Source organism: Neurospora tetraspora (genome assembly GCF_033439725.1).
Source record: "Neurospora tetraspora strain CBS 560.94 chromosome Unknown B0H65scaffold_1, whole genome shotgun sequence".
NCBI classification, from domain to species: domain Eukaryota; kingdom Fungi; phylum Ascomycota; class Sordariomycetes; order Sordariales; family Sordariaceae; genus Neurospora; species Neurospora tetraspora.
This window is the reverse complement of record NW_026944383.1, coordinates 4,162,603-4,187,393: the sequence shown is the minus strand read 5'-3', so window position 1 is coordinate 4,187,393 and position 24,791 is coordinate 4,162,603. Positions and strand designations below refer to the sequence as shown.

Here is a 24,791-nt window from a genome sequence, read left to right as displayed (position 1 = left end):
CCTTACGTCAGCACGGCAGTCCGTCCAAGCTCTTCCACTTTCATCGATGTTAGCAATGCGATGGCCAATCACAGTGGCCGCTGCTCACTGTTCTGTCCGCCGGTCCTCTGAAGGTGGTGATGTTGAGTTCGAGAAGGCATCATGATGATCCTTCCTTTCAAAATACAAAACTCGGAGACGGAAGAGGAAGGTCAGACCTCCACCGGGGGAGACTCGTCTGCTCCCCTCGGCAGAGTACGGCGACGTTGGTAGTCGCGGAAGCATTGATATGTGAGCGCGAAAGCAAAGGCACCGGCAACCATGCCCACGATGATGGAAAAGGCGATACGGTTTTGCCAATGCATCCTGAACTCGTCCTCTTCCGAGCAGTCGTGCTTCACGGATTTGATGTTTGTTCTGGGCTCGCGAGGTTAATAAGATACAGAATAGTAGGCGGCAGAGGAAGGAAACTCGATCTTCATCTCATCGGAACTCTCAAGGTTTCCATTCCAAATTGCGGTGTTGCGCATCACAGACCGCAGGTGAGGATTTCTTGAATATCTCCATGAGTCCGGTACACCGAAATGGCCATGTGCGGGCGATAAACCCGCAAGTACTTTGCTCGTTGGTCGATTTGGCTGAAAGTCCAGCCTCAAGGCTCGATTTTATCGAAACGCTCATCTCATCTACGGATTCATAAGAGGCATGTTGGTTCAATCGTTTTCAGCACGGGCTCACTCATTGTCACAGTTAGACACGCTCGGTACAACACCACAAAAGAGCATTGTCTGACCCAGACGGGACTACCTGGAGACACGGGGCAACACTCTGTCAAACAGCTCTAGATGACCCGTCTGAGATCCGGGTCAAGTCGAGTCGACACGATGATTTACGCGGTTTATTGCCTGCCGCCAGAGAAGGAGACAGAGACATGGCTTGGAAGGGAGGTTGGCCATCGTGAAAATCGCCCGCTGCTGTCGTAGCCTCACGAACATCAGCGGTTGGCTTGCTTGGCTTCAGAGGACGGATTGCTACGACAGGATGGCATCTGGTCAATATTCCGCTGATCTGTGGTTCCTGTGGACAGATACACCGAAAGTTGTCTCGTCGTTACCGTTTTCACAATCACAATGTGTTGGTGTTGTCAGTGTTCCTTGGTGTGTTAGCAGGTGGGCCGTCCACCAACACCTCAGTCGACCACCGCCGATGTGGCCCTTGGCTGCGCATGCGCTAGCCAGCAGCACCGCCAGTTGTTCACTTGTTCCTGGCATGCTGTCTGCACCACGCAGAACGCAGCAGCAGGGCAGATGTAGGGGACAAGCGGCACGGGACCGGGACTGCAAGGGGTAAAAGAAGATCAGTGCCGTGACGTGCGCAAGGCCCGCAGCTACAGCGTACACGGACGTATCGCGTAGAGCCTCCGAACCAAGAAATCTCGCGGGAAATCTGCGCCGTCTGGGTCCGGGGTGGGCACCGGTCGTCCTCCTGTCATTGCCCATTTTCCAGCTCCCCCCACCGCACATTGCGTATCCCGAGATCCGGTCCTCCGAGGCCGTGTTGCCAACATCGTACCCAGCGGCAGACGTCAAAAGAACAGCTGCTTCTGCCGACCTTCCATTCCGTCACAGGCTTCGACACGTGTAGATCGGAACGGAACCACCCTCCTCCATCCCGTCGGTGAGGCTCTGTGGACATGTGCCACCAACCATCACCAGGGAAGGGAAGGGAAGCTTCCGGACTGGCGGGTTAGCCCCATCTGAGGCTAGCGTCAGGAACGCGCGATCCCGAGGGGACGTTGCCGGGTCACCATCTGCAACAGCGACAGCTGTCCTGAGAGAAGAAGACGAATCCGCACTTCGGAGCATTACGATTCGCGTTGCCGTTACGGGACAAGCGAGCGACAGGAGAGGCTCCATCGAAGGGTGCATCGCGTCCTTTTCCTTCACGAGACAGCGTTACAACGTGCTGATCCAGAACCACAAAACCGAGGCGTCAGACGGCAGAAAGGAGAACGCTGCCGTCACGGCGCTGTTCAAACCATGAACGCCAGGCCGAATCAGATCTGCCGCCAAAGACTAGACACCAGTGGAAGCAAATCGATCGACCAGTCTCATTTTACAGGCAGTCTTACAGGCAGTCAAAAGCCCGGTTGTAAAATGTATCGCCTGTTGTTGACAGCTTGCGAACTTTCCACGTTCACGACGCCATTTGTCAGACAGTGAACACGTTGGTGGAACAGAACGCCGCGACTAGGTAAAACTGCGACGACTCCACGAGACCGACAACGCGGCGATGCCGTTTCCCGTTACTCATCGGCCTGCCACTGGCTTGAGCGTCTGGGTAGGCGGCTATCCAAATAAAAAAAAACCTAGCGGTTCATGGAGGGCTGAACCTCTTAAACAGCCCAATGGAAACGTCCCATGGTTACCTCACGTGCTTTTCCCTACGCGACAATAACCGCAGAGGGCAACACTGGAAACATTCTCATGGAACAAAAAAGAGGCTGGGAAAGGGATCGAGACTTTGTCGGAAACGCCAACTGATACCCACAGCTTCCATTGATCCACCATTCAGGTTTTTCGGCTTCTAGCCTGCAGCTCTACTGCAGGTCGCTGCTGCAGCCGAGGGTGGTCGCTGAAGGGTTCGAAACCGCTCATAATTTCCCAGCCACCTATCAAGGAGCTGAACCACGCCTTGTGTTGCAGCAGCTGTTGCAGCAAACCCGAGATCTTTCTGTGGTCCCCGACTGGCTCCCTCTGTCTCTCTGTTCGTTTGGTGGTGATGGTGCTGTGATGGTTATGATGGAATGGCGCTGGCCCGACCTTGCGGCCTGTTGTCGTGATGCCGATACGCACCGGGGCTGATGGCCCGGCCATGCCCTTTCCCATGTCTTCACTCTCCATTCCTCCCCCTCGCTCCCCTCCTTGACCTGGGGGGGCTTACCAACCGACATGAGTGGCGTGCAGATGCAGCGCTGAGCAGTGGACCAGTCGAGCCACTGCTCCGGTCCGTTGCCTGTCACAAATTGGAAAGGAATGGGAGCATCATTGGCATCCAATCTGCCTATCCATGACGACCTCTGGGCGACTATTGAGGGCTGGACCTGTCTACAGGCTCTACACAGCCGTCGCACAATCTCTGGAACAGGTCCTGTCCTGGCGTTTCACCTAGCAGGTCCTAGCAGTCGAGCTCTGCTAGTTGACTGCCAAGTCGATGATGGCTTCAGCGGAGCTGCTGAAAAAACAAGCGACAACCTCGGCAGAACTGGCGGTATATGAACGCGAAAACGGGACTTGGCAGGAGGCAACAAGTCATGTTCGGCGATCGAATGGGTCGGCCGCGACGATTGATCGAATCGAAGGCGATGTGGTGCTTGCCTGCTCCGCTCATGTTCAGCTCACCTCGAGCTCCCATCGTGGTCGTCTGGGAGCTTGGACCTAAGCTCGATTGGGTCTCAGGCCTCGCTGGCCGTAGCTGGCCGATCCCAGAAACGAGATTCGCGAGGGGGCTGGGGACTCGCTGGGGACTCGCTGGGGAAGGGGACCGGGCGGCCGAGCAAACAGAGACGAATCAGGAAGCAATCATACGGGCCCCTGGCGATGCACTAAGCCCCTTTTGCTTTCGATAAACAAGCTGTTCCCCACACCACATGTGCGTAAACAGATGAACGGCAGAACCGCAAACCCGTCAGAAAGGGCAAAAAGGAGAGAAAAAATGGTGGATATTCGCACAGCCGGGACCTGGAAATCCCACAATTCCTCCTGCCCATCCCATCTCCAAAGCTTTTATCAACCCTTCGGTACCTACAACTGCCCAGACATCACCGTCTGACCGTCCACTCTTCTGGCCGCTCGGCTTCTGTTTTGGCAGCCTGCACTGGCTTGATACTGGGTCAGTGGGTGCTGTAAGATGGTTATGATTCCATTCAGCGGCTTCCCTGTGTTATGAGATCCACGCTATCCGCGCAGCTGAAGCCTGGGGTTGAGTGAGGTTTATCCCCCAGGGGCAGTTCTGCCCAGCTTTGGCAGAAGATGAAGCTCTCTCGCCAGCGAGTCTCTCTGCCACACACCGCTCGCCAGCGATCCCATTGGAGGACCCCCCCCCCTTCTGGAGTGTTAGACCCCCTCTCCATTTCCCCAAGAAACTCTCCCCAACACATCAGACGCACATCGCCGTCGTCAACGCCCACGCGGGCCCAGCGAGCCTCCGTCTCCCTCCGTATCGCCCTGTTTTGCTTGTGATTCTCCCTACAAGGCCGGGCCAACCACCTCCCACAATCGGTAACGGTGGTCCCGTAATTCCCCCAGACGGACGCTCCGCTCATTATTTGAACCGGCCTTGCTCGTGGTAGCTTTGCCTGTCTTGATCTTCTCCTTACCATCTTCCCCAGTCAGCATCCGACCAGTCACAGCCAACCACAACAACTCCGGAATCCCCATCCTTTTCTCTACCCTCTTCGCAGAGGAATCGACTGAATCCGAGTCCAAGAAGACGGGTCGCACAGTGACCGCCTTCTTCACCTACGTCAATCGACTTCTTTTCATAGAGAAGCCAGAGACATTCTTTTCATCAATCTTTCGTATATCGAAAGGTTGATAGGAAAGACTGCCTCTTGCGCCGTAGAAAACCGCCAAACTGGATTTTGAGGCCCGTGTCCCCGTCCCTTTCAGCATCTTCCCGGCTACGTACCGGGAACCTGAAAAGGGCGTTCAAACTCATACGCACGTTCACGAGAAGGTTGAGGTCAAGGTCACCAAGCCGGCTCATGCTGCTGCTCACCATGGCCATGAGGATCACCACCATGCTCCCGTCCCTCCGGCTGTCCATGAGCTTCAGCCTCCCCGTGTAGAGCATCGCATCGTCGAGGAGGAGGTCCACATCACCGTTGAGGAGGAGGTTCACAAGGGAGACCACCACAAGGAGCATCACCACCATGAGCATCACCACCATCGCCCTGCCAGCACCCACTCGCACCACTCTCACCACTCGCATCACTCCCACAAGCCTCACCTGCCCCATATCCCTCACCTTCACCTTCACAAGGACGAGGGCCACCACCACCACCACCACGAGGAGGAGCACAAGGAGCACAAGCACCATCTCATTGACCACCTCACTGACAAGCTCCCCCATGTCCACCGCGCTCACTCGGTCAAGGACGAGGAACACCACAAGGACCACAAGCACCACGCCATTGACCACCTCACTGACAAGCTCCCTCACGTCCATCGTCCTCACTCCCACCACTCTTCTCACCACGATGTCGTCGAGGTGCACAAGACTGAGCATGTCCATACTCACACTCATGACCATGGCCATGGCCACGGCTCCCACGGCTCCCACGGCTCCCACGTTGGTCCGGTGATCGTTCCCGAGCCCAAGCACAACGACCACCACCACGCGCCGCACTATCCTCTGGAGCCTCAGGAGCACCATTCGCACACTCATGTGCACTCGCACACCAGGTGAGTTGATCGGTTTTTTTTTTTTTCTAGTGCAAGATCCGTTTCTGCGTTTTCACATCCCGTCACCGTTACTTTCCTTCCAGCCCCCGTTTTGAAACCGGACCCGCTCTTGGCCGGGGAGGGCTCAGGTGGGATTGCTGGCGTGTGTCTGCTTCCGCGGCGGTAACATTGAGCTGCAAACCAGTCCAGCTGGTAGACCCCTGGCAGAAGCGGCTGGGTCTCGCGCGAGTGCGTTGCAAATGGCCAGCTGGAGCGGTCTAGGGGCTGCCGAGCTCGTAAACCAACTGGTCTTGCTTGCTTTTTTGCTTCACCGCTCATGGTTACCTCCAGGCGCGGCAGACCCCCCCAGCCTCCTAAACATTCCCCTTTTTGTATTAGCTCCATGGTCCACTTACGATCAAGGGATGGAGCGGAAAAAACACTGTACCAAATCCCCTTTTCGGATCCCAGCCCTCTCAAGCCCTCTCATGTTCTGCTCGTCTCTACTGTCCTCTACGCGTATATCTAACCAGCAATTTCCTCCAGTGGTCACAACTTTTCTGAACCATCCTTCGAAAAGCCTCATCATCACCACTCCTCTTCTCATCATCAACAATCCTCCGACAGCGCCAGCGCTATCGACATTGCTGAGCATCAATACCGGTCCAAGTTCCAGCCCGCCTACCACAACGAAGGTCACCCAGTCGGTTCCACCCTCGAAGTCGCTAGCTACCGTCCCAGCCACAAGGAGTCCACCCACGTCGACGGCACTACTGTCGACTTCCCTGCACTCCCTGCACCCCCTAGATCCACTTCCTACAAGGAGAAGATCGTTGTCGACGAGACTACTCTCGACTTCCCCACCCACCGTCCGGCTCATAAGAAGGCACCCAGCCTCTACAGCGAGTCCACTGTCGACATCCAAGAAAACGAACTTTCTCTAGTCAAAGTTTCCAACAACAACACATCTTCCAAAATGGCTTTCTACGACGAGGACTGTAAGTACCCATCCATCATCCATCTTCATCCTTCCTTCAGACGCTTGACTTGTCTGTCTTCTCTCTTGGGGCAATAAGCTGACCATGTCTTCCTCCAACACAGCTCACGGCCACGCTGAGGCTGATGCTCAGCCCCGTGCCACCACCGGCACTGGCACCGGCTCTGCTTCCCAGACCGTCACCATCCCCTGCCACCACATCCGCCTCGGCGACATCCTCATCCTCCAGGGCCGCCCTTGCCAGGTCATCCGCATCTCCACCTCCGCTGCCACCGGCCAGCACCGTTACCTCGGTGTCGACCTCTTCACCAAGCAGCTCCACGAGGAGTCCAGCTTCGTCTCCAACCCTGCCCCCAGCGTCGTCGTCCAGACCATGCTCGGCCCCGTCTTCAAGCAGTACCGCGTCCTCGACATGCAGGATGGCTCCATCGTCGCCATGACCGAGACTGGCGATGTCAAGCAGAACCTCCCCGTCATCGACCAGAGCTCCCTCTGGAACCGCCTCCAGAAGGCTTTCGAGTCTGGCCGCGGCTCCGTCCGTGTCCTCGTCGTCTCCGACCACGGTCGCGAGATGGCCGTCGACATGAAGGTCGTCCACGGTTCCCGCCTCTAAATCGGGGGTTCCGTCATCCGTTCAATAATATGACTTTCCCCCTTCCTGGAATCGGACACACACGACAGAATGGTTGGGTTAATAAGGGCTGCTTGGATGTTATGATATGGTCTCTCTGATGTTGGGTCTGCTTTTTTACGCGCGTCTAGAAGATGGGTTGGATAATATGTATTGGTACCTCCCCATCCATGTATATGAAAAGTGTAATGGAAGGAGTCGTCAGTAATACAACCTTTAAACTCACGTCGTCTTGTTCCAATTGATTGTTTGTGAACGGCCATTGATTGAAGTGACTGTATTCTGGTTTTGCTGAAGGTCAGTTTACACCTTGGTTCACAGCTTCACCTAGCTTGGGATGTCAAACTAACATGGTGCATAGACTAGCGATGGCTTCGACTTCTGATTGGTAGAAGCTTGGTCGATCATTATCCTAACCAATCGTTGCTTGTTTCTTTTGTAAGTCGAACTATCGACACGCGTCAACGAATGGGAGAGCCAAAAGTCTTGATGGTGGGTTGTAGCCGGGGATGAAGCTGGGAGGTGCCCGGTCAGCCCGGTCTCCGGTCATCTCATCCTGAATCGTGTTGAAGGACAGGACAGACAGATCGAGGCAACCACCAGGAAAGCAAATGGTTCGCTCCTTCGGAAGGGAAAAAAGATTGCTGCGCCGTACGGCTGCAACTTGTACGCGGGTCATTGATAAGCAGCCCCTCACGGCATGCGACAACACGAGTCGACCACCTTCTCAATGAGGAGAAGCCTTGACCTCCTTCTCCACGCACCCCCGCGTTTGGAAGGGCGGCCTCGGGCCATCAAGGGACTCAGTCCGTGCCAACACCGGATGACTGTAATACAGGTCGAATCCCGAACCACTCATGATCATTCATCTCCCATCCTGCATCATTCATTCAAGCTGAGGTCCAATGGTGACAATCTGGAATCCGAACTCGAACAACACATCAGTCCACGCCAAGTAAGCAGTATCACTAGAGATCATCAGCCGCAGTCGCGATGGGTGCTTCACAGTCCAAGATCCCCTTTGAGGAGAAGGCCGTTATCAGCACGGACGATGAATACGTCCATGTTGAGAATGAGCTCACCGCTGAGAAGGAAACGATAACAAACATCGCCAAAAGCCGTAACCCCGAAGGTCTCTCCTTCGATACCGTCTCAAAATGGGAGAGTACACTTTTGGAAGACCCCAAGAACAGGTAGAATACCCGGAGACGTCCTCAACGGACATCACCCTTGCTGACATCTTGCGCTCGCCAGACTGGCCTTATCCGCCCTGAGCGCCGCCAACCCTCGTGATGTCCTCCTCTCACGCGCGGCCAAGATCGCAGAGCAGCAGGTGTTCAACATCAAGATCCCCTTCGAAGGTAGTCCCATCACCAACCAGCGGCAAAGCGGGCGGTGCTGGCTCTTCGCCAGCACGAACGTCTTCCGCGTCGCCCTGATGCAGAAGTACAACCTGGACCAATTCGAGCTCTCGCAAGCCTACCTCTTCTTTTGGGACAAGCTCGAGAAGAGCAACTGGTTCCTGGAGCAGATCATCTCCACGGCCGACCAAGACCTCGATTCTCGCTTGGTGCAACGCCTCCTCCACGAGCCCCTCAGCGACGGCGGCCAGTGGGACATGGTCTACAACCTCGTCCACAAATACGGCCTCGTCCCGCAGACGCTGTATCCCGATTCCTTCAATGCCAGCTCCAGCAGCGTCATCAACAGCATCATCTTCACCAAGCTGCGCGAATACGCCCTCGTCTTGCGCAAGCTCCTCTCCTCCTCCAACCCGGCCACGGCAACTCAACAACCCCTCAGCAGCATCAAAGCAAAGATGATGAAAGAAATCCACGCAATCCTCACCCTCACCCTCGGCCCCCCTCCCTCCGCCACCGAAGAATTCACCTGGTCCTTCGTCGACCGCACCGGCAAAGCGCGCACCGTCCGCTCCACCCCCAAAGCCTTCGCTCAGGACATCTACTCATCCCAATTCCGCATCACCTCCAGCACCATCAGCCGCATGGTCTCCCTCGTGCACGACCCACGCCACCCACCCCTCACGCTCATGACAGTCGACCGCCTCGGCAACGTCGTCGGCGGCCGCAACATCACGTACATCAACGTGGACATGGCCACCCTCAAGTCGGCGTGCGTGAGCATGCTCAAGGCGGGACTGCCCATATTTTTCGGTAGTGACGTGGGCAAGTTCAGCGATCGCGTAGCGGGGGTCATGGATCTGGATTTGATCGACTACGAGCTCGGGTTCAACGTGTCGTTGTTGGGCGCTGATAAGGCGGGTAGACTGCGGACGGGCGAGAGTCTGATGACGCATGCGATGGTGTTGACGGCGGTGCATGTGGATGAGGAAACAAACAAGACGGTCAGGTGGCGGGTGCAGAACTCGTGGGGGACGGGCGTGGGAGAGGAAGGGTGGTTTGTGATGAGTGATGGGTGGATGGATGAGTTTGTGTATCAGGCGGTGGTGGATGTGAATTTTTTGGGGAAGGAGGTGAAGGATGTGTTGGGGCAGGAGCCGGTGGTGTTGCCGTTGTGGGATCCTATGGGGTCTTTGGCTTGAGTTTTACCTCTAGTCAGTTGCTGGTGATCTGGACGTGATGTTATGGTGGTTTGATGAGTTTGATGAATGTTATGACTGATGGATCTTGAAGCTGGGATTTGCTGAGACAGATGAGTAGTGAAATTGACTACATATCAACCATTTACAATTCCAGTGGCAACATAGTTCGTTTCGTCTCGTTTCGTTTCCATATCTCTTTTGAAACTTTGTAGAACCCTTCTTTTCTCGCAAAGTACCTACTCAGTTACTCCTGCCTCCCTTCAATCCCATGTCAGGATCTTCACCGGGACCATATAAGCCCCAAGGTCAAACCTTCCAACAACTCCCAGTAGCCAACGTGGTAGGTGTGCTGGTAGCCAGAAAACGCGTGGTGTTTTCGTAGGCATGTAGCTGGCCTCGAGTTCAACTCCAGGCTTGGGCAGCCGAGCTTTTTGCTTTTCTGTTTCTTTTTCTTTTATGTAAATTTCAAGTAAACCCGAAGAGCAGTTCCATATCGTAGGTATATCACGTCCACTATCTATGTAGGACTTGCAGGCATCGGTAGGGATGGAAGAAGATGATATATCAGAGATAAAGAGAGGAAAAGAGGGGAGGGTATTTCGACGGTTAAACCATCATGTGAACGGTCTAATGAGTGGTTGTTGGGTTTTTGCTGTATCTTTTTGTACCTTCCTTCGGAGGTGAGGTAAACGGGATGAACGGGTTGAATTACTTTGGGTAGTGGTAGATAGAGGTGGTGTGTTCGAGGGGTGGTTGTTTTTTTTGCTATATTTTCTTCTTTCCTAACTTTTCTACTTTTCACTTTCTCGAGGTTTAGATAAGGGAATGTACCTTGCTACTTCCTCCCGGGATATCAATCACATCCTTTGTATCTATGCCCGAATCTGCTCTTGTGCCACGAGCAAGCTTGTATCCAGTCTTATAGAGTGATCAACTTTCAAATCAAACAACTACTTACCAAACATCAAGATGGGTTTACGAAGATCGTCGTTACCACGCCGCAGCCGTGCCTCTTATCATCAGCCTCACTTACCTCTACCAAACAACCCATCACGAGTGGTGCCAACTCACTCAGATCAACTGTGGCATGCTGCTTGGACAAAAGGTTTAAGGACGTTGTCACTGGTATATCCCGTTATGATAGGCGGTTAACGTTCTAAAGAATTTCTCGGCCGTCTCCGAAAGAGTGAAGTGCACGACAGGTTGTTTGCAGATACAGATCATGGTGATCTGAATCGCTGCTTGGACACTAGTCTCAGATGATGACCGAGCGGATGGAAAGCTTGTTTTCTCTGTGTTCTTCTTCTTGAACACTTCCTCACCGTTCCATGCAGATGATTGCTAAAATAGATTGAAGATAGAGTTTGGTATATGGCTTTCCCTCCTTGACTGGGCGTATGATGATCATCCTGTGAGGTTGTGTCGCCCAGTACTCTTAATGAATTGTAAGGCTCGATGAACAACCGATGTCTTTATTCGTTGTTTCTATCCGTACGCGTTTTCCGAGCAGTTTAAGTTGGTCCACACCCTGTCCAGGCAACGAAGACTGCCCATGTAAAGCCTCAGCTTAGAGTCCAGGCTCAAAGATTCGATGACTGCCTTGCTCGGCACCCGACCTGGGTAGCTACAGACAGGTGGGAACTTATCTTGCGCAACCTCGTAAAAGGAAGATCTCATCTCTTGTCAAGTCAATGAGAAGACTCATAGGAGACACGAGTGCATTCTTCATGGGATAATCGGGTTGGTGTAGAGAGAGTATGTTCTTTCCTAGGATACCCCAGCATGTTGATCTCTGTGTGATCACACGTATGGCTTTACAAGCCTTTTGACTGTTGACAACCGAGTTACACGGCACTCGTTGGACGTCCAGATCATCACTCAGGGATCCTAGATGATGGCAAGTAGCCGAATTTGCAGAGCGTAAGGGTCCTGATAGCTAGTCATGTCTCAGCCTCAAGCCGTATAAGTGTATTCTGGCATGGCGCAACTAATCAGCCTTCAGTATGAAAGACTAAATTACGTGTGATAGACTTAAGGCCAAGTTGCAAGGCATGCGATTACGGATGACCACCAGGATGTGATTCTTGGGATATAATCCAAGAATCAAGTCAACAACCATGCAAACCGTGATATTGGCTCATCTCAACTCAAGCGTCGCTTTGGTATATGTCGCGTGCCTGAAGAGCAGAACATGGCCGGAACGAATGCATGTGTTACCCCACTCGGGATACTTTGTGGAAAATGTGCATGATGGGCCCGGTTGCCGGCTGTTTGAATCAATCCTTCTTTATTCCGAGCAAGTGCCTGGTCGAGGCTATTGGGGATCATGGTGTGGTTGGGTTTAAATGGATGGCTGCCCAATGCCTCGCGCAAATGACTGACATCCGTTCGAGAAAACCTGAAACCGCTTCTGCAGTGTCCACTCGCGGGAGCACCGGTATGGGAAACGGGAACGACCGGGCCCTCAGTGTGTACTCATGTTTGTACCCACCGTAGTGGGATAAGATGTGGTTGTGAAGAGTTTTAAAGTTTCTGAGATGATCGGCATCGTTGAACTTGCTCGCTTGCTCAGATGCATGAGATGAACGCCCGGGAGGGAAGGGAAACTGAAGTTCTTGGAGGCCCAACCCCAAGAAAAGGAGGCTGTGACGGTGGTGTTGTGCAAACAGGCTCAAGGTGAAGGAGGGAGAATCGGGGGCGAAAAAGAGCTTGATATATGGAGGTTATGGTGTAACCGCTCCGTCATCCAAGGCTCACGGTAGGTTGATGAGCAAGTTAATGACTTTTATCTCTCCACATTGTGCGTGAAGAGAAGCTCGTATACTATGCCGTGCTCAGAAAATCGAAAGAGTTGATGTCGCGACTCACCGGGACTCGAGAAATGGCAACGTATAAATGACCCGTTAACACAGGGAACTTCCTTGGATGATGGTTTGGATGATGGAGGGACGAAGAGTGTAGAGAGATTCAAGTCGTGGCGCGCAAGCCATCATGGTGCGACGACGTCTCGTCTCAGTATGAATGGGATTTGAAATGGCCATTCAAGTTGTACTTAGTTGGCAATCTGGGGATTTGGTGTTTGCCCGACTCGAAGCGTTGTGTGATGAGAAGCAAGTGTGAAGACAGCTGACGATGCAGGCTGAAAAGACAGTTGGTGGTTTCTGAGGTTGGGACGTCATTTTTCCTGTTTCTTCACCTTGACGGCCTAGAAAGTGGATCCTTGTTTGTTAGTGCCATGGCCCCGCCACCTTATCCCTGCTAGCAATCACTAACCACTATCACCACCAACCGCAACCGCAACCTCAACCTCTATTTGATGCTTCATGGATATTGTGTTGAATAGCATTCTGGAGACTTGAAGAAATCCATAGGGTAGTGCACGAAGGGAATATCTCGCCTGATGGGCGAAAGTTACTCCTCGAACCAGTGGTCCATTGTCCACTGAGATAACCTGCCATCCCATCTCGACGACACGAGGTTCATCCGATGTCACTGCCCGGCACCCCGGCGCCCCGGAGACGGGACGGCGGGAATCCCCACCTCAATTGAAACCCAAAATCCACCTTTCCAGGAACTCCAAGGAACAGCTACGCGCTAGGGCATTGGTGTTGAAGCCCAAACCCCAAAAGTTGAATGTCGGTCAAGCCATCACGGGAATGTAGGCGAAGAGCCTTGCATTTACCGTTTAGTTCGGTCGACGGGGAGCTCAGGGTACAGGCGCTGTAAGACGCTCCGTGAGGGAACAATCCCATCTTTGAAAAGCTGCGGTCGATCGGCTTTCACTATCCAAATCTCATCTCACTCTCAAGATCCCCCTCACCCGTGATGTGCAGTATGTGGTGCAGAAAGTGGTGGCTCGGTACGAGGTAGCCACCGTAGCCTCATCAGGTACACAAGAATTCCAGGGTCCTGCTACCAGCCGAAGCTGTGAGGGAGTGGGGTGCTCGCCGGGGGAAATGAAGCAAGGTTGGCCTGACATGGGTTGCCTGGATGACCGTAAATAGTCGGCTCTAGTGAGCGAGAAAGTAGACAAAAGAAGATATAGTGTAAAAAGAGAAAACAAGTTGGGCGTCTCGTCTAGCCAACTCGTAACGGTCGAACCAGGCCGACACGCCACCGGTCTCGAGACTCGAAAGCACTGGGATTGGTAGTGCTACTGTATACAGCAAAGACTGTACTCCGTCTGTCCGTGGATCTCATCTGGCTCACCTGGACGGTACATGGATTTATATGTTTTGGATAAGGTCAAGGGTTGATTGCTCGCCCGAGTTCAGTGAACTTGTTTTAGACCTAGGAAAGGTGTCAAAGTCAGAAAGACCAAAATAGATGGAAAACTTCGGCCGAGGACATATCCGCCCGTTTCAACCTCCACCTCACTAGCCTCTTCGTCTGTCTGCCCAATCGTGTCGAAAAGGCATCCTCTCGCGGGTCCCTGGCGAACCGTCTGAGGCGAACGGGCAGTCACGGGTTTTGTGGACAAGAGTTCCATGGACATCCCTCGAGGTCTTCCCAACTTTCTCATTAGCTGATCCCGGCGTTTCCAACTGCGCACCCTGGCACGTCCTGGCCTGCCGGGCAACAACTTAGGTTGGCACCTATCCTGCACCCCCCTGCACACACCCCGCCATACGCAATTGCCCATCCACCCGCCTCGAGTCTCGGGCCCCGCCTGCCCTCACTCATCAGCAGCGCTGCCTACAACCTCTACGACACCACACCACCACCACCTGTTTTTCTTCTTACATCTCTGATTCTCTCCTCTCTTGGTCCAACGTGCCTGAGACGGGAAACAGCACACTCCCGAAACTAACGCCGCCACGAGCTTTTACTTGCAGAGACTCTGGCAACCTTGGCGCTCGAGTATCTCGCCCGTCCTTCTTCAGACATTGTCACTGTCTCACGTGGGCGTTCCGAGTATAGAACATATTTGTCACTGAGCCCTCCATCCCACCTGTTGACTCATCTATCCAGTCATCCGTCCCCGCGACTCAACACCATCTTCAACCGATCTTCGACATTCCATCCTTGATCGTCCCTCGTCTTTCATCCCTCGCTCGAACGCGCCGGTTGTCGCAATGGCCGACCAAGGCAGATACAGATATCCATCGGTAGCACCCCCAGTTGGGAGGCGGTCCCCTACAATGTACAATCCCGCACGCCTCTCCATGCCCATAACTGGTGCTGGAACATACCAGTCGCTATACGGAGGCGAGATCCCAGTTCTCCCTACAACTCACGAGACACTCCCTCTCCGATCGCCTGTTTCGGCCACTGCCGACTATCGTCCAAGCACCATTCCCATCGATTCCGGTAGCTATGCGGTCAGAAAGGAGCCCATTCCACGGAGCATGAGCGTGAAGGACCACGGCACCAGAAGCCACCGATCTGCCACTCTCGACGCAGCCTCTAAGCGCCCCGTTATCAAGCATGCGCCCGAATCCCCAGTTCCCAGTAGCATACGATCGGGGAGCCCATCACGCCCTGTCTACCGGGCCAGCGATGAGTTTTATACACAACCTGCTTCCTCCATAAACCGGTCACGAAGCGTTGCGCGCGCCCCATTCAGCGCCAACATGGATGATGCCGAATATCAACGTCTAAGGGAACGCACCGACCGGGAAAGAATGGAACATGAAAGGCTATATGGTTCTAGAGCTGCCGACCTGTATCGTGCGTCACGACCAACAGTGCTCTATTCCAACACCCCTCGAGCCGCTCCTGGGTACGACGAAGAAGCATTTGTCGAGTACACAAGGCCAGGTGAATTGGCTCGTTATGATCTCGATCATCCCCGTAGGAGCCGGCGTGAAAGCATCGACCACTACTATCGACCGGCAGTCAGCGTCTCATCTGATGTAGGACGTCCATACGATACCATTGACAAGCGGCTTTACGACCCACCACCGAGTGCCTTCGGTTATGACAAACCGGGCCGGGATGCTATTTCTGGACTGTATGACCATAATAGCGTTCGTCCCGCACCTTCGGAGGTTCTTTCTGATACGGCGGTGCGCCGACCTCCTGCGCTTCTTGACTCTCCGCTACCGCCAGGGTCTTCGGCAACAACAAAGCGCACTTCGCGCCGAGCTGCCTCTCGTCCGCGCCCAATTTCCCTCATTCAGGAAACGCCAAGCCGATCGGCCCACCCTGATGAGTATTACCGAGCTCGGGATGACGGCTACTACAAAGTTGATGATGTCTCACAGCGCGGATTCGGCATCCGACCTGCTGCGAAGGACCATGAAGAGCGACAAAGATCACCCCGTGAGAAACAATATTATGACGAACGGCGGGACCCACGTGAGCCCAGAAGGAGGTCAGACGAGGACTTGGAGGTTGTCAGACATAGGAACCACGACGACCGTGACCGACGAGACTATCATAAGCTACCTCCAACTCGAGAGTATCTTCCAGTTGACGACCGGGAAGCCAGGCGCGACAAGCATGTCCCCGTCAACGACATCTCAGCTGCAACCGCAATGACTGTGGCGTCAGCTATCAACGGCAGGGACGGTAGAGGTGATAGGGATATTGAGTCTCCGAGACGACGTTATGACGAAGACTATGAGCGCCGTGATCCTGATCCGCACCCCAGGACCAGCCGTCATGCTGAGGATTATGAGCGTAGGAGGGTTGATGATCCTGAGCCCCGCCGACTTCCCCCCAAGGATGACGACTATGATCGTCGGAGGAGTGATGTTCCTGAAACATACTCCCGGGTGAGCTGTAACGATGACGACTATGACCGGAGGAGAGCTGATGACCACGAACCCCGCCCACGAACTGGTCACAGGGATGAGGACTTTGATCGCAGGAGAGATGATGACCTTGAACACCGCAAACAAATCGATTACAAGGATCAAGGCCATGATCGCAGGCGAGATGATGACCTTGATCATCATAAACGAGCTGATTATAAGGACCAAGACTATGATCGCAGGAGAGACGATGAGCCTGAGTCCCACAAGCGAAACGATCATAGAGACGAAGACTATGACCGTAGGAGAGTGGATGATCTCGAACCTCATACACGGACTGCCCACAGAGATGAGGATCATGAGCGACGGAGAATCGACGACTCTGAGCCCCATCCACGAGACAGTCATAGAGATCGAGACTATGACCACAGCAGTGTCGATCCTCGCGACAGCCACAAACGAGACAGCCGCGATGAAGAACATTACGAACGCCGAAGGGAGGCCGACAATCCCGAGCCTCGGACTCGGCCTAGTCGTGAAGAAGACCATTACGATGACCGAAGGGTCGATGATTCTGAGCCGCGCGTCAAAGCTGGCCGCGATGACTATCGGAGAAGCCACGAGAGCTTCCAGATGGTCGACCTACCCGGCGGGTTCCCCAGCGAAAGAGACGAAAGGGAGACTGGCGACGAAACAGATGCTGAAAGCCGAGGCCGCCATAGACGTGACACAGAGGCGAAACTCAACGGGGAGCCTGCCTCCTCGCCACCACGAGAACACTCCAGGGAACACTCCAGAGAACACTCCAGAGAACGTGATGACAAGGATGATGAGACACACCCCCGACCACGTCCCTCGTCTACTTTTGATCCTAATGACACTGCCGGGCTGGAGGAGCTCAAGGCCGAGTTGGCTGCACAAGAGGCCAAGGAAAATGCCAGCGAGGGTGATCGTACCCCTAAGGAGCACTCGCCTGAGCGGAAGCCATCGCCCGTTGAGGAAGATTCTAAACCCAGCACTGAAGCCGATAACACAGCAATGGCCGGGAATGAAGAGGACGAGAGTAGAGGACGTGAACTGGTTCCTCACGGGCAGAAGCAAGTTCGCGTCGTGTCTCCTCCGAGAGAGAAGGAAGAGAAGAAGCCCATCAAAGGCATTCTCAAACAACCAAAGGCACAATTTCCAGAACATCCCAACACTGTCCGGGAGGGAGTTTCTCCTCACAAGGACGACAAGACCAAACAAAGCGTACCTCAGGGTGCCAAATGGACCAAGATCAACAGGAAGCTGGTCAACCCCGAGGCTCTAACTCTAGGCAAGGAGCGATTCGAGGTCCGAGATGACTTTGTCATTGTTCTTCGGGTCTTGGACAAGGCGGATATCCAGAAGTACGCCGACATTACTGCTCAGTTGAGAGGTGGGTTACTTCATTTCCCTAGTCTCCAGACTCGATTCTTTCACTCTTCATCTTCCTTTTAGCAAGTCAAGAGACACAAGAAATGCTGACAACCCTCTTCTTACAGAGAAACGAAGAAAGGAGTACGAAGATGAGCAGAATGGCAAGGCGCTGGTTCACCATGAGAGAAACGGGTCGTATGATAGAGATGAGGAAGAAAGCAAGCGCCGGCGTCACCACCGAAAGGACAAAGACGAGCTTGAAGACGATAGGAGAGAGTACAGACGCCATCGCGCGACGGATGAACAAGATGCCTTGTATGACGCGAGGCAACCGTCGAGGTCGCACCGCCGGGACTAAATTTTGGACATCTGGTTGGTGAGGCCATATAGAGGATATCGAAAAGGAAGTGTTTTGGAGACGATTAACGAGATATGAGCACTAGAGTTGATGATATGATTCTGCATATGGCCTTTTTGTATGAGAAAGGAAAAGCTGGCGGACTTTTGATCGATGGCATGACGATTTTTGGATCATTAGATGTACGGAAATATGTATGTGAAGTGGCTGAAGCTTGCTGCTATGTTCTGTCCGAAACCGAAAAGGCTAGCTGGCTAGACTCAAAATGCTCCCTGGCTAGACTAAACCCACTTTTTTGGGTTGTGCAGCCAATCTCTGGCTCCCGACCGCGCTCATCAACCTTACCATATCGCCAGCCAAATGCATTCGAAGCTATCACCATCTCCGTCGTTGTCACTCCGTCGCAATCGTTGTCAATGTCGTTGTCGATGTCAATGTCGTTATCGATGTCAATGTCATTGTCGATGTCAATGTCATTGTCGATGTCAATGTCATTGTCATTGTCTCTATTGCCATGGAACTCCCCCTAGTGCCAGGTACTTTTAGTAAGCTGAGCAGGAGGGCGTCTATAGGCGTAAAGGGCAAATTTCCAACATCCTCCCGCACCTTCCCCAGTACTTACACGGTTGGCGGAGGGCTTCACCTAACGTACAACAACCGGACTAGTATATACGATACCAATATCAACAGCTTCACTTCTTCGCAACTACCGATGTGATGTGTCTCGTGAAGTTTTTGCGCGGCTGGTAGAGGTACCTATGGCTGCACACCCCAAAAAAAAAGTGGGTTTAGTCTAGCCAGGGAGCATTTTGAGTCTAGCCAGCTAGCATTTGCGGTCCGAAACCTTTTGCTGCCTCTTCTTCGGCTGTCCGCATCCCGCTACGGGCCTCGACAGCAAAGCTGCTTGCTCATGAGGTAATCAAGTTACAAATCCACGATGCCTTTGTTTCAAAATGTCGACAAACCGCAAACCCATGACACTGAACATTATCTCTTTGTAGACATGATGCTCAAAACCAGCACTTTCCAGAGGTACTCTACCTCTGATATTGTACTACTGCTCCGCCCTACCGCATCCCATGCACCGTCTCTCTCGGCAGCATCAGAAAATGTTGGACGCGCAATCCCCCCTTACCTATCTTAAACTCAGCCAGCCATACATATCTTATAAGGTGACTGAATGGGAGAGACCCAGCAAAACAAAGGGCCATGCCCATCCACGTGTAGTCAAGAGTCACCCCGTTCAACAGCCTGTGATCGCCTCAGAAAGACAAACGTCATCACCCGCTAGTTCCCTGTAATGGAGGGGCAGGGATAGCTAGGCGGGCGCGCCGACGAGCCTGGGAAGGCGTCTCTGGGCGCCTGGGCGCGCGCGGCTTCACCTTCCTTCCATTCAGTTGATGGCAATTGATGGTGGCAGGTGAGAAAGTTCCATTGCGCCACTTACTTCCAAGAAATGCCAAGGCGTCATCGGAGGGGCGCCCGGGCTGCAGGCTGCGCGAAGCCCCAGTGCATTGCATCGATGCATCTTTTTTTTTTGTCTTTTGTCTTCCATCACCTCCAAAATCCTCACGTCTCGTCGTCGCAAATGACCTATGGAGCATTGGAGCGTGCTGCTCCGGGGCCATGACAGACAGTAAAGCGACAGAAACTCCGAAGAGAAACAAGTGACAGATGCAAGCGAGAACGGGAGTGCCGGAACTGAACACTGGCTGGGCTGTGCGTGGAATTCGAACCGGCAGCCCGCTTTTTAGCCTGGAGCCAAACAAGAACTGGCAACTTCCTGGACGGCGTCAGCAAAGACCCTGAATTTGGGTACAGCCACGAGACCAGTACCTTATCTCTTACACTATCACCTCATTGCCTTTTTCGTCACGTACTTTTTAGCTTCAACGTTCTAGCCCTTGCTGCCCCTCCTCAACGATCCCGTCACCTCGGTTCCAGGTACGGAAAAACTGGCCTGGGATAGACGGACGACAAACATCTACCTCTACCGTTACCCCTCCCGTCGTCACCTCCTTTCCCTTGTGCTGATCAAAGTCCTGACTCCCGTCACCTAACGAGAAAGAGTTGGAACCTTGCTTGTCCGTGTTGGTGTTGAGGTTGCCAACTTTTGGTTGTTCCTACCATTTATACCTTTACCTATATACTTGCTACCAATACACCGCCTTTCAGCCAAATAGACTTCGACTTTTCCGTCTTTCTCTCCGTCCAGTCCAGTCCAGACCGGCCTCCTTTTAAAAGCCAGCCCAGTGGTGAACACTTCTTACGCATAAGCACCGTTCGGAGTTTCCTCCCTCTCTCCAATTTCAGTCCAGTTCGAAGCAAACACTACTCAGTCTGTTGGTCGCCAAACCAGAACCAACCCATTCGGTAGGTATCTCACCTACAACCAAGTTCCTTTTCGGACACCGGCACAACAACAAGACTGCGCCGAGTATTACAAGAACGACAATCTCGTCAGGTGCACTTCCAAGCACCATACGCGCAATCAGCCAAGAGGTGCAACACTGCCTACAAGCCTGCGCGACCCCATATCTTACCTTGGCTGCCCCACCAAATCATACGTAAGGGACACCTACTACCAAGACTCTCCTCGCCGCAAGCATACCTACATACGACGACTCGTACCATATATAATCCAGAGAAGATCTCTTCTCTCTCGTTTCATAATACCGAGAGCCTCAAACTGACGAACGAGGTCTCTTGTAATAGCGCATACCAGTCGAAACAACACCCCTTCCAGCAAGCATGTCATCGAATCCCGCCGAAGTCAGCGAACTGTCACCACAGCAGCAGAACAAGGAAGCCCAGAGCAATGGCAATGGCAGCGCCGTAGAGCCCAGCAACGCTTTCTCCAGCGGTCTTCCTACCCGCCCAGCGGTCCCAGCTCCGCTTACAGCAAACGAAAGCCCGGCCGATGGACAACAGGATGATGCGGCGCTGGTATCTCCACGACACATGTTGACGGGAAAACAAGAACACTGTAGGTGGTTCTGCTGGTTCTGCCCTTTTGAAGAAGCTTCACCAACATAAAACTAGACCCGGGAGCGCATCTGATCCAAACGAGGCTTTCTTACTAACACATTTCATCCCTTGGGAAACAGATCTTAAGCGGGAACTCGTCTCGGAGCAGGTAAGATGGGAGATCTCGGAACTCAACTCGCCCACGGCATTGCGACGCTTTGGAGCCCCCTTCAGGTCCGATCTCGGGGAGATCTCGCCGCTGGACTCTGAGCTGCCGATTCTACGCTACATCTTCGTACACCATGTTCGCGAGTTCCCGTTTCTCGATAAGGCGAAGGAGAAGGAGTTTTGGCAGGATAAGCTGCAAGTGGTATGGCTACCCGTCCTTTCTGTCCTCCTAAGGGGGCATTGCGACTTGGGGAAAACGTACGTCAAGGGCTGGGCTTTTTGCTGACATCAACTTGGAAATATTATAGTTCCTCGAATCGTTTGCGAGCAAGAATATCTCATCATCGGAGGATCGCCTCGAAGAGACGAAGCGTAGGAAGCTTGCACTGAAAGCACAAAAGTTGGTCGAGTTGATGATGGTGTCGGGTGTCCGTACGTCCTCCGGATTCGAAGAGAGGATACGGTTCTCCGAGCTGGAAATCGTGGACGCAAACGCAATCGACACCGGGGTTCTCTCGTCCATGCCAGAGGGTAACTATTTGCATGGGTGGGATGTCAACATTGCCGGAGTTCGCATAACCTCGATCAAGCGAAATATCCGGTACCACAAGCATGCTGTATGTCTTGTCCTGTGGTTCACTTGAACTTGATGTGTTATGGTGAAGATCCCCAGACTGACATCAAGCAGGAATTCTTACTTCGGGTAAAACGAAAAGGAGAAAAGGAATATTTCGTCGGGAGGCGGTACGGGGACTTCAGCAAGCTTTATAAGGATCTTCGGCTTGAGTTGCCCGGCAAGGTCCTCCCGGTACTTCCCAAGAAGAACAAGACGAGCACGACTGCGACGGGCCTTTTTGGTGGTGGCGACGACTCGGAGGTTTCATCTATATCATCTGTTTCTACGCAGATGGTTAACAAAGATGCTCAACCGAACGGTGAGAGCGGGAGCGCGGGCGGCATTTCAAGGTTCCTTTCTGTGAGAGGTGAGTGGTCGTCTTGTAATGTGCTTACGGAAACATGCAGCTCACCCATTCTTAGAACATCGCCGTACAGGCTCATCGTCTTCTAGGCGATCATCTCCTCGTCGATCTGTGGATAATCACAGGTCGGACAGCCCAAGGAAGGAAGAGGTATGTGGCGCTTTCCAAACTGGACAAGGGTTCATAGCTGACACACTTGATAGAACGTTACGCTCTTCCGAGAGAGCCAAAGGATATCTCTCCGCGCGTTCCTGCGTACCCTGCTACAAAACCCACAGATTGCTCATACGAAAGCCATATCAGACTTTTTGACCCATGATCCTACAACCCTCAAAGATGAGGATTTTGAGGACATTGTGCGGCGGAAGAAGATGGATGAGAAGAGGGTAGAAGAGCAGAAGAAGTTCTACGAAATCGCCAGGAAGCGGGCGGCGGATCTGGATGTCTATATGGAACAGTAAGTCTCACGAGCATGAGTTGGTGGGTTCAAGTACTGACAACCATGGTTTCACAGGTTCCGACAAGATATCGTTGAACATAACGGGTTGACCAACCTGTTCAAGGAAATCAAAGAGAAGGAAACCATCCAGGATCTTAGCATTCAGTACCAGAAGTTTGCCGAGTGGCTACGGATAGAGGTCGCTGCCACGATATACCACCTGTTCCTCGCCGAAGACAACTCGCCCGAATTGTTTGCCCAGGCGAAAAAGATCCATTCTTTGATCCCATATACGATTATGAAGAACGTCATTCGGATCGCAAACCCCGCCGCCGTCATGTCCAACGTTCTCGATATCTTCCTGGCTCAACCATTCGGTACCAGGTCCTTGATGCAACGCATATTCTCCTTGACCCTGAACGACGGTATCAGGAGCGTCCAGAAATCCATAGACGCGCTCGCTGCCAAGATCGGTGACCCCGTGTTCGTGGACAAGCTTAAGCAGTTTACAGATGGCGACGAGGCCTTGAAACTTGCTATCAGGGAGGAGGCTGTCCAAGACGACGTCGACATTATCGTTGCAATCCTGCGATCAGAGCAGATTTACCCGGCCCTCAACGCCGACCAGGTTACGCGACTATACAACGCATATGTGGCTTTCAACAGTGCAGTTGAGAACGTGGATGAGGAGCTCAAGCAGGGCGCCCAGCTCTTCTCATACCTCAAGCAGCTCATGAAGCTCTATATCAGGCAGAGGGACAAGTCTATGATGCTCAATCTCATCGAGGAGCCTGTCACCCTGCAGTTGTTCAGGGATTTGTTCACAATCTTCTATGAGCCGCTTGTTAGGGTGTACAAGTCGGCGAATGTCTACAACAGCGTCACCGACTTTGCAGTTTTCGTCGATGATCTGATTCAGGTTGTTGAAAAATGCCGGGATCAGGATGCCTCAGCGGATCCTAACCAGACCGTGCAGGCGTTTATCGACTTGTGTCAGCGCCATGAACAGCACTTTTACAAGTTCGTTCATGAAGTTCACACACATGACAACGGCTTGTTCACTCAGTTGATGGGCTGGATTGAGGGCATCCTGGAGTTCCTCCGCCACGGACCTAAGAACGGCACGTTGGATATCAACGCATTGTTCGAGGGAGCGGTGGAAAGCGGCGCAATCGACCAGGACAAGGCGATAGACGAGATCAACAAGCTGATCGCGTGGCAGGAAGCTCGCAAGAAGTGGCATCAAGACAAGACTCGGCAGAAGATGGCGGCGGAAGGAGGTAGCATGGGCGGCGACGTGGTGCCCGGCGGGTTCAGCGCCAGCGACTTTGGCCTGGACCAGATGGACTTGCAGGACATGCAGTACGAAGACGACCTGTCGGACTCCGAGGCGGAACAGGAGGTCCAGGAGGAGATGGATCCCATCGATGCCGAGCGGAGAAGAAGGGCCAAGAAACAGGACCGTCTACGGCGGAACGCCGGAGAGCCCACGAAGCCGGAGGTTTCGGAGGTCCACAAGCTCAAGGACGAGTTTTTGGCCAAGCTGAGACAGGTACTTGCTCAGTAGTGCAGTGCAGTCTGTAGTGATCCGGCGTAGTAGGGCTCGCAGGCGAGTCAAACTCTAGGAGAAACATCTTTACTGCTGCAAGTCAAATGACAGACGTGATGATTATCGTCATCATCCTAAAGGAAACGTTGTGATGAGGGTGTCTCGGGATCAGGGACCTGGGAACTTGAGAAAGTCAACGAGGGTTCTCCGGCATGAGCCGGACGAACCGGACAGGGATGCCGCGCGGAATTCTGATACAGTACAGTACACGGATTTCACGGTATAGCATGACATCACTGGCCGACGACAGAAAGAGACGGAAGGAGATCATGATACCTCGCAGCTGGTAGCTTGAATGGGATGAAAGGATGGGTAGCATATGGTATCTTATACACTAACTATAGTAGTGTACATACCCTTTTTGATAATAATTGAAATTTCTCGTCATAGAACGAACTATCATTGGGATGCCCCGGATGACGGATGTCGACGTTCAGGGGTTTGTTTGATTTGGCTGTCCGTGAGTGGTTCATTTGCCATGCCGAGGATAAAGATTTGGCTCGGAAAGACGGCCCCACCATAGAGGTACCTGCACATGCTTGCGAACCCGGAGACGGCGC

The 24,791-nt window shown here is 53.2% G+C and overlaps 5 protein-coding genes across 5 annotated transcripts; 4 read left to right on the top strand and 1 right to left on the bottom strand.

Moving 5' to 3' along the window:
* Window positions 1-2: 2 nt before the first annotated feature.
* On the bottom strand, window positions 3-344 carry B0H65DRAFT_544442 (uncharacterized protein; the record flags this gene model as incomplete). The annotated part of the gene is made up of 3 exons (XM_062829292.1): window positions 3-37; window positions 89-107; window positions 198-344. 3 exons carry the CDS (start codon window positions 342-344, stop codon window positions 3-5), a joined length of 201 nt encoding a protein of 66 aa, XP_062686547.1.
* A 4,258-nt stretch (window positions 345-4,602) lies between these two features.
* B0H65DRAFT_416622 (uncharacterized protein) lies at window positions 4,603-7,033 on the top strand (the record flags this gene model as incomplete). Its single annotated transcript, XM_062824047.1, has 4 exons — window positions 4,603-4,875; window positions 5,104-5,250; window positions 6,076-6,472; window positions 6,525-7,033. Coding segments are annotated over 4 exons (1,326 nt in total), but the record flags the coding sequence as incomplete, so codon positions are not given.
* Window positions 7,034-7,752: 719 nt separating this feature from the next.
* On the top strand, window positions 7,753-9,796 carry B0H65DRAFT_38674 (peptidase C1B, bleomycin hydrolase). Its single transcript, XM_062823715.1, has 2 exons — window positions 7,753-8,244; window positions 8,306-9,796. The coding sequence occupies exons 1-2, from the start codon at window positions 8,045-8,047 to the stop codon at window positions 9,612-9,614; spliced, it is 1,509 nt and encodes a 502-aa protein (XP_062686545.1). The 5' UTR covers window positions 7,753-8,044; the 3' UTR covers window positions 9,615-9,796.
* Window positions 9,797-14,277: 4,481 nt separating this feature from the next.
* B0H65DRAFT_451005 (uncharacterized protein) lies at window positions 14,278-18,363 on the top strand. The gene is made up of 2 exons (XM_062826031.1): window positions 14,278-17,729; window positions 17,836-18,363. The coding sequence occupies exons 1-2, from the start codon at window positions 14,690-14,692 to the stop codon at window positions 18,066-18,068; spliced, it is 3,273 nt and encodes a 1,090-aa protein (XP_062686544.1). The 5' UTR covers window positions 14,278-14,689; the 3' UTR covers window positions 18,069-18,363.
* A 2,456-nt stretch (window positions 18,364-20,819) lies between these two features.
* B0H65DRAFT_415164 (uncharacterized protein) lies at window positions 20,820-24,189 on the top strand (the record flags this gene model as incomplete). The annotated part of the gene is made up of 7 exons (XM_062823969.1): window positions 20,820-21,054; window positions 21,176-21,405; window positions 21,512-21,820; window positions 21,892-22,186; window positions 22,242-22,333; window positions 22,387-22,640; window positions 22,698-24,189. The coding sequence occupies 7 exons, from the start codon at window positions 20,820-20,822 to the stop codon at window positions 24,187-24,189; spliced, it is 2,907 nt and encodes a 968-aa protein (XP_062686543.1).
* Window positions 24,190-24,791: the final 602 nt, after the last annotated feature.

Bases quoted from the DNA above. Each gene is read 5' to 3' on its own strand.
- B0H65DRAFT_451005 (XM_062826031.1), top strand. From the start codon at position 14,690: ATGGCCGACCAAGGCAGATACAGATATCCATCGGTAGCACCCCCAGTT. The intron at 17,730-17,835 runs GTGGGTTACTTC...CTCTTCTTACAG, and splicing joins CATTACTGCTCAGTTGAGAG to AGAAACGAAGAAAGGAGTAC.
- B0H65DRAFT_38674 (XM_062823715.1), top strand. From the start codon at position 8,045: ATGGGTGCTTCACAGTCCAAGATCCCCTTTGAGGAGAAGGCCGTTATC. The intron at 8,245-8,305 runs GTAGAATACCCG...TGCGCTCGCCAG, and splicing joins TTGGAAGACCCCAAGAACAG to ACTGGCCTTATCCGCCCTGA.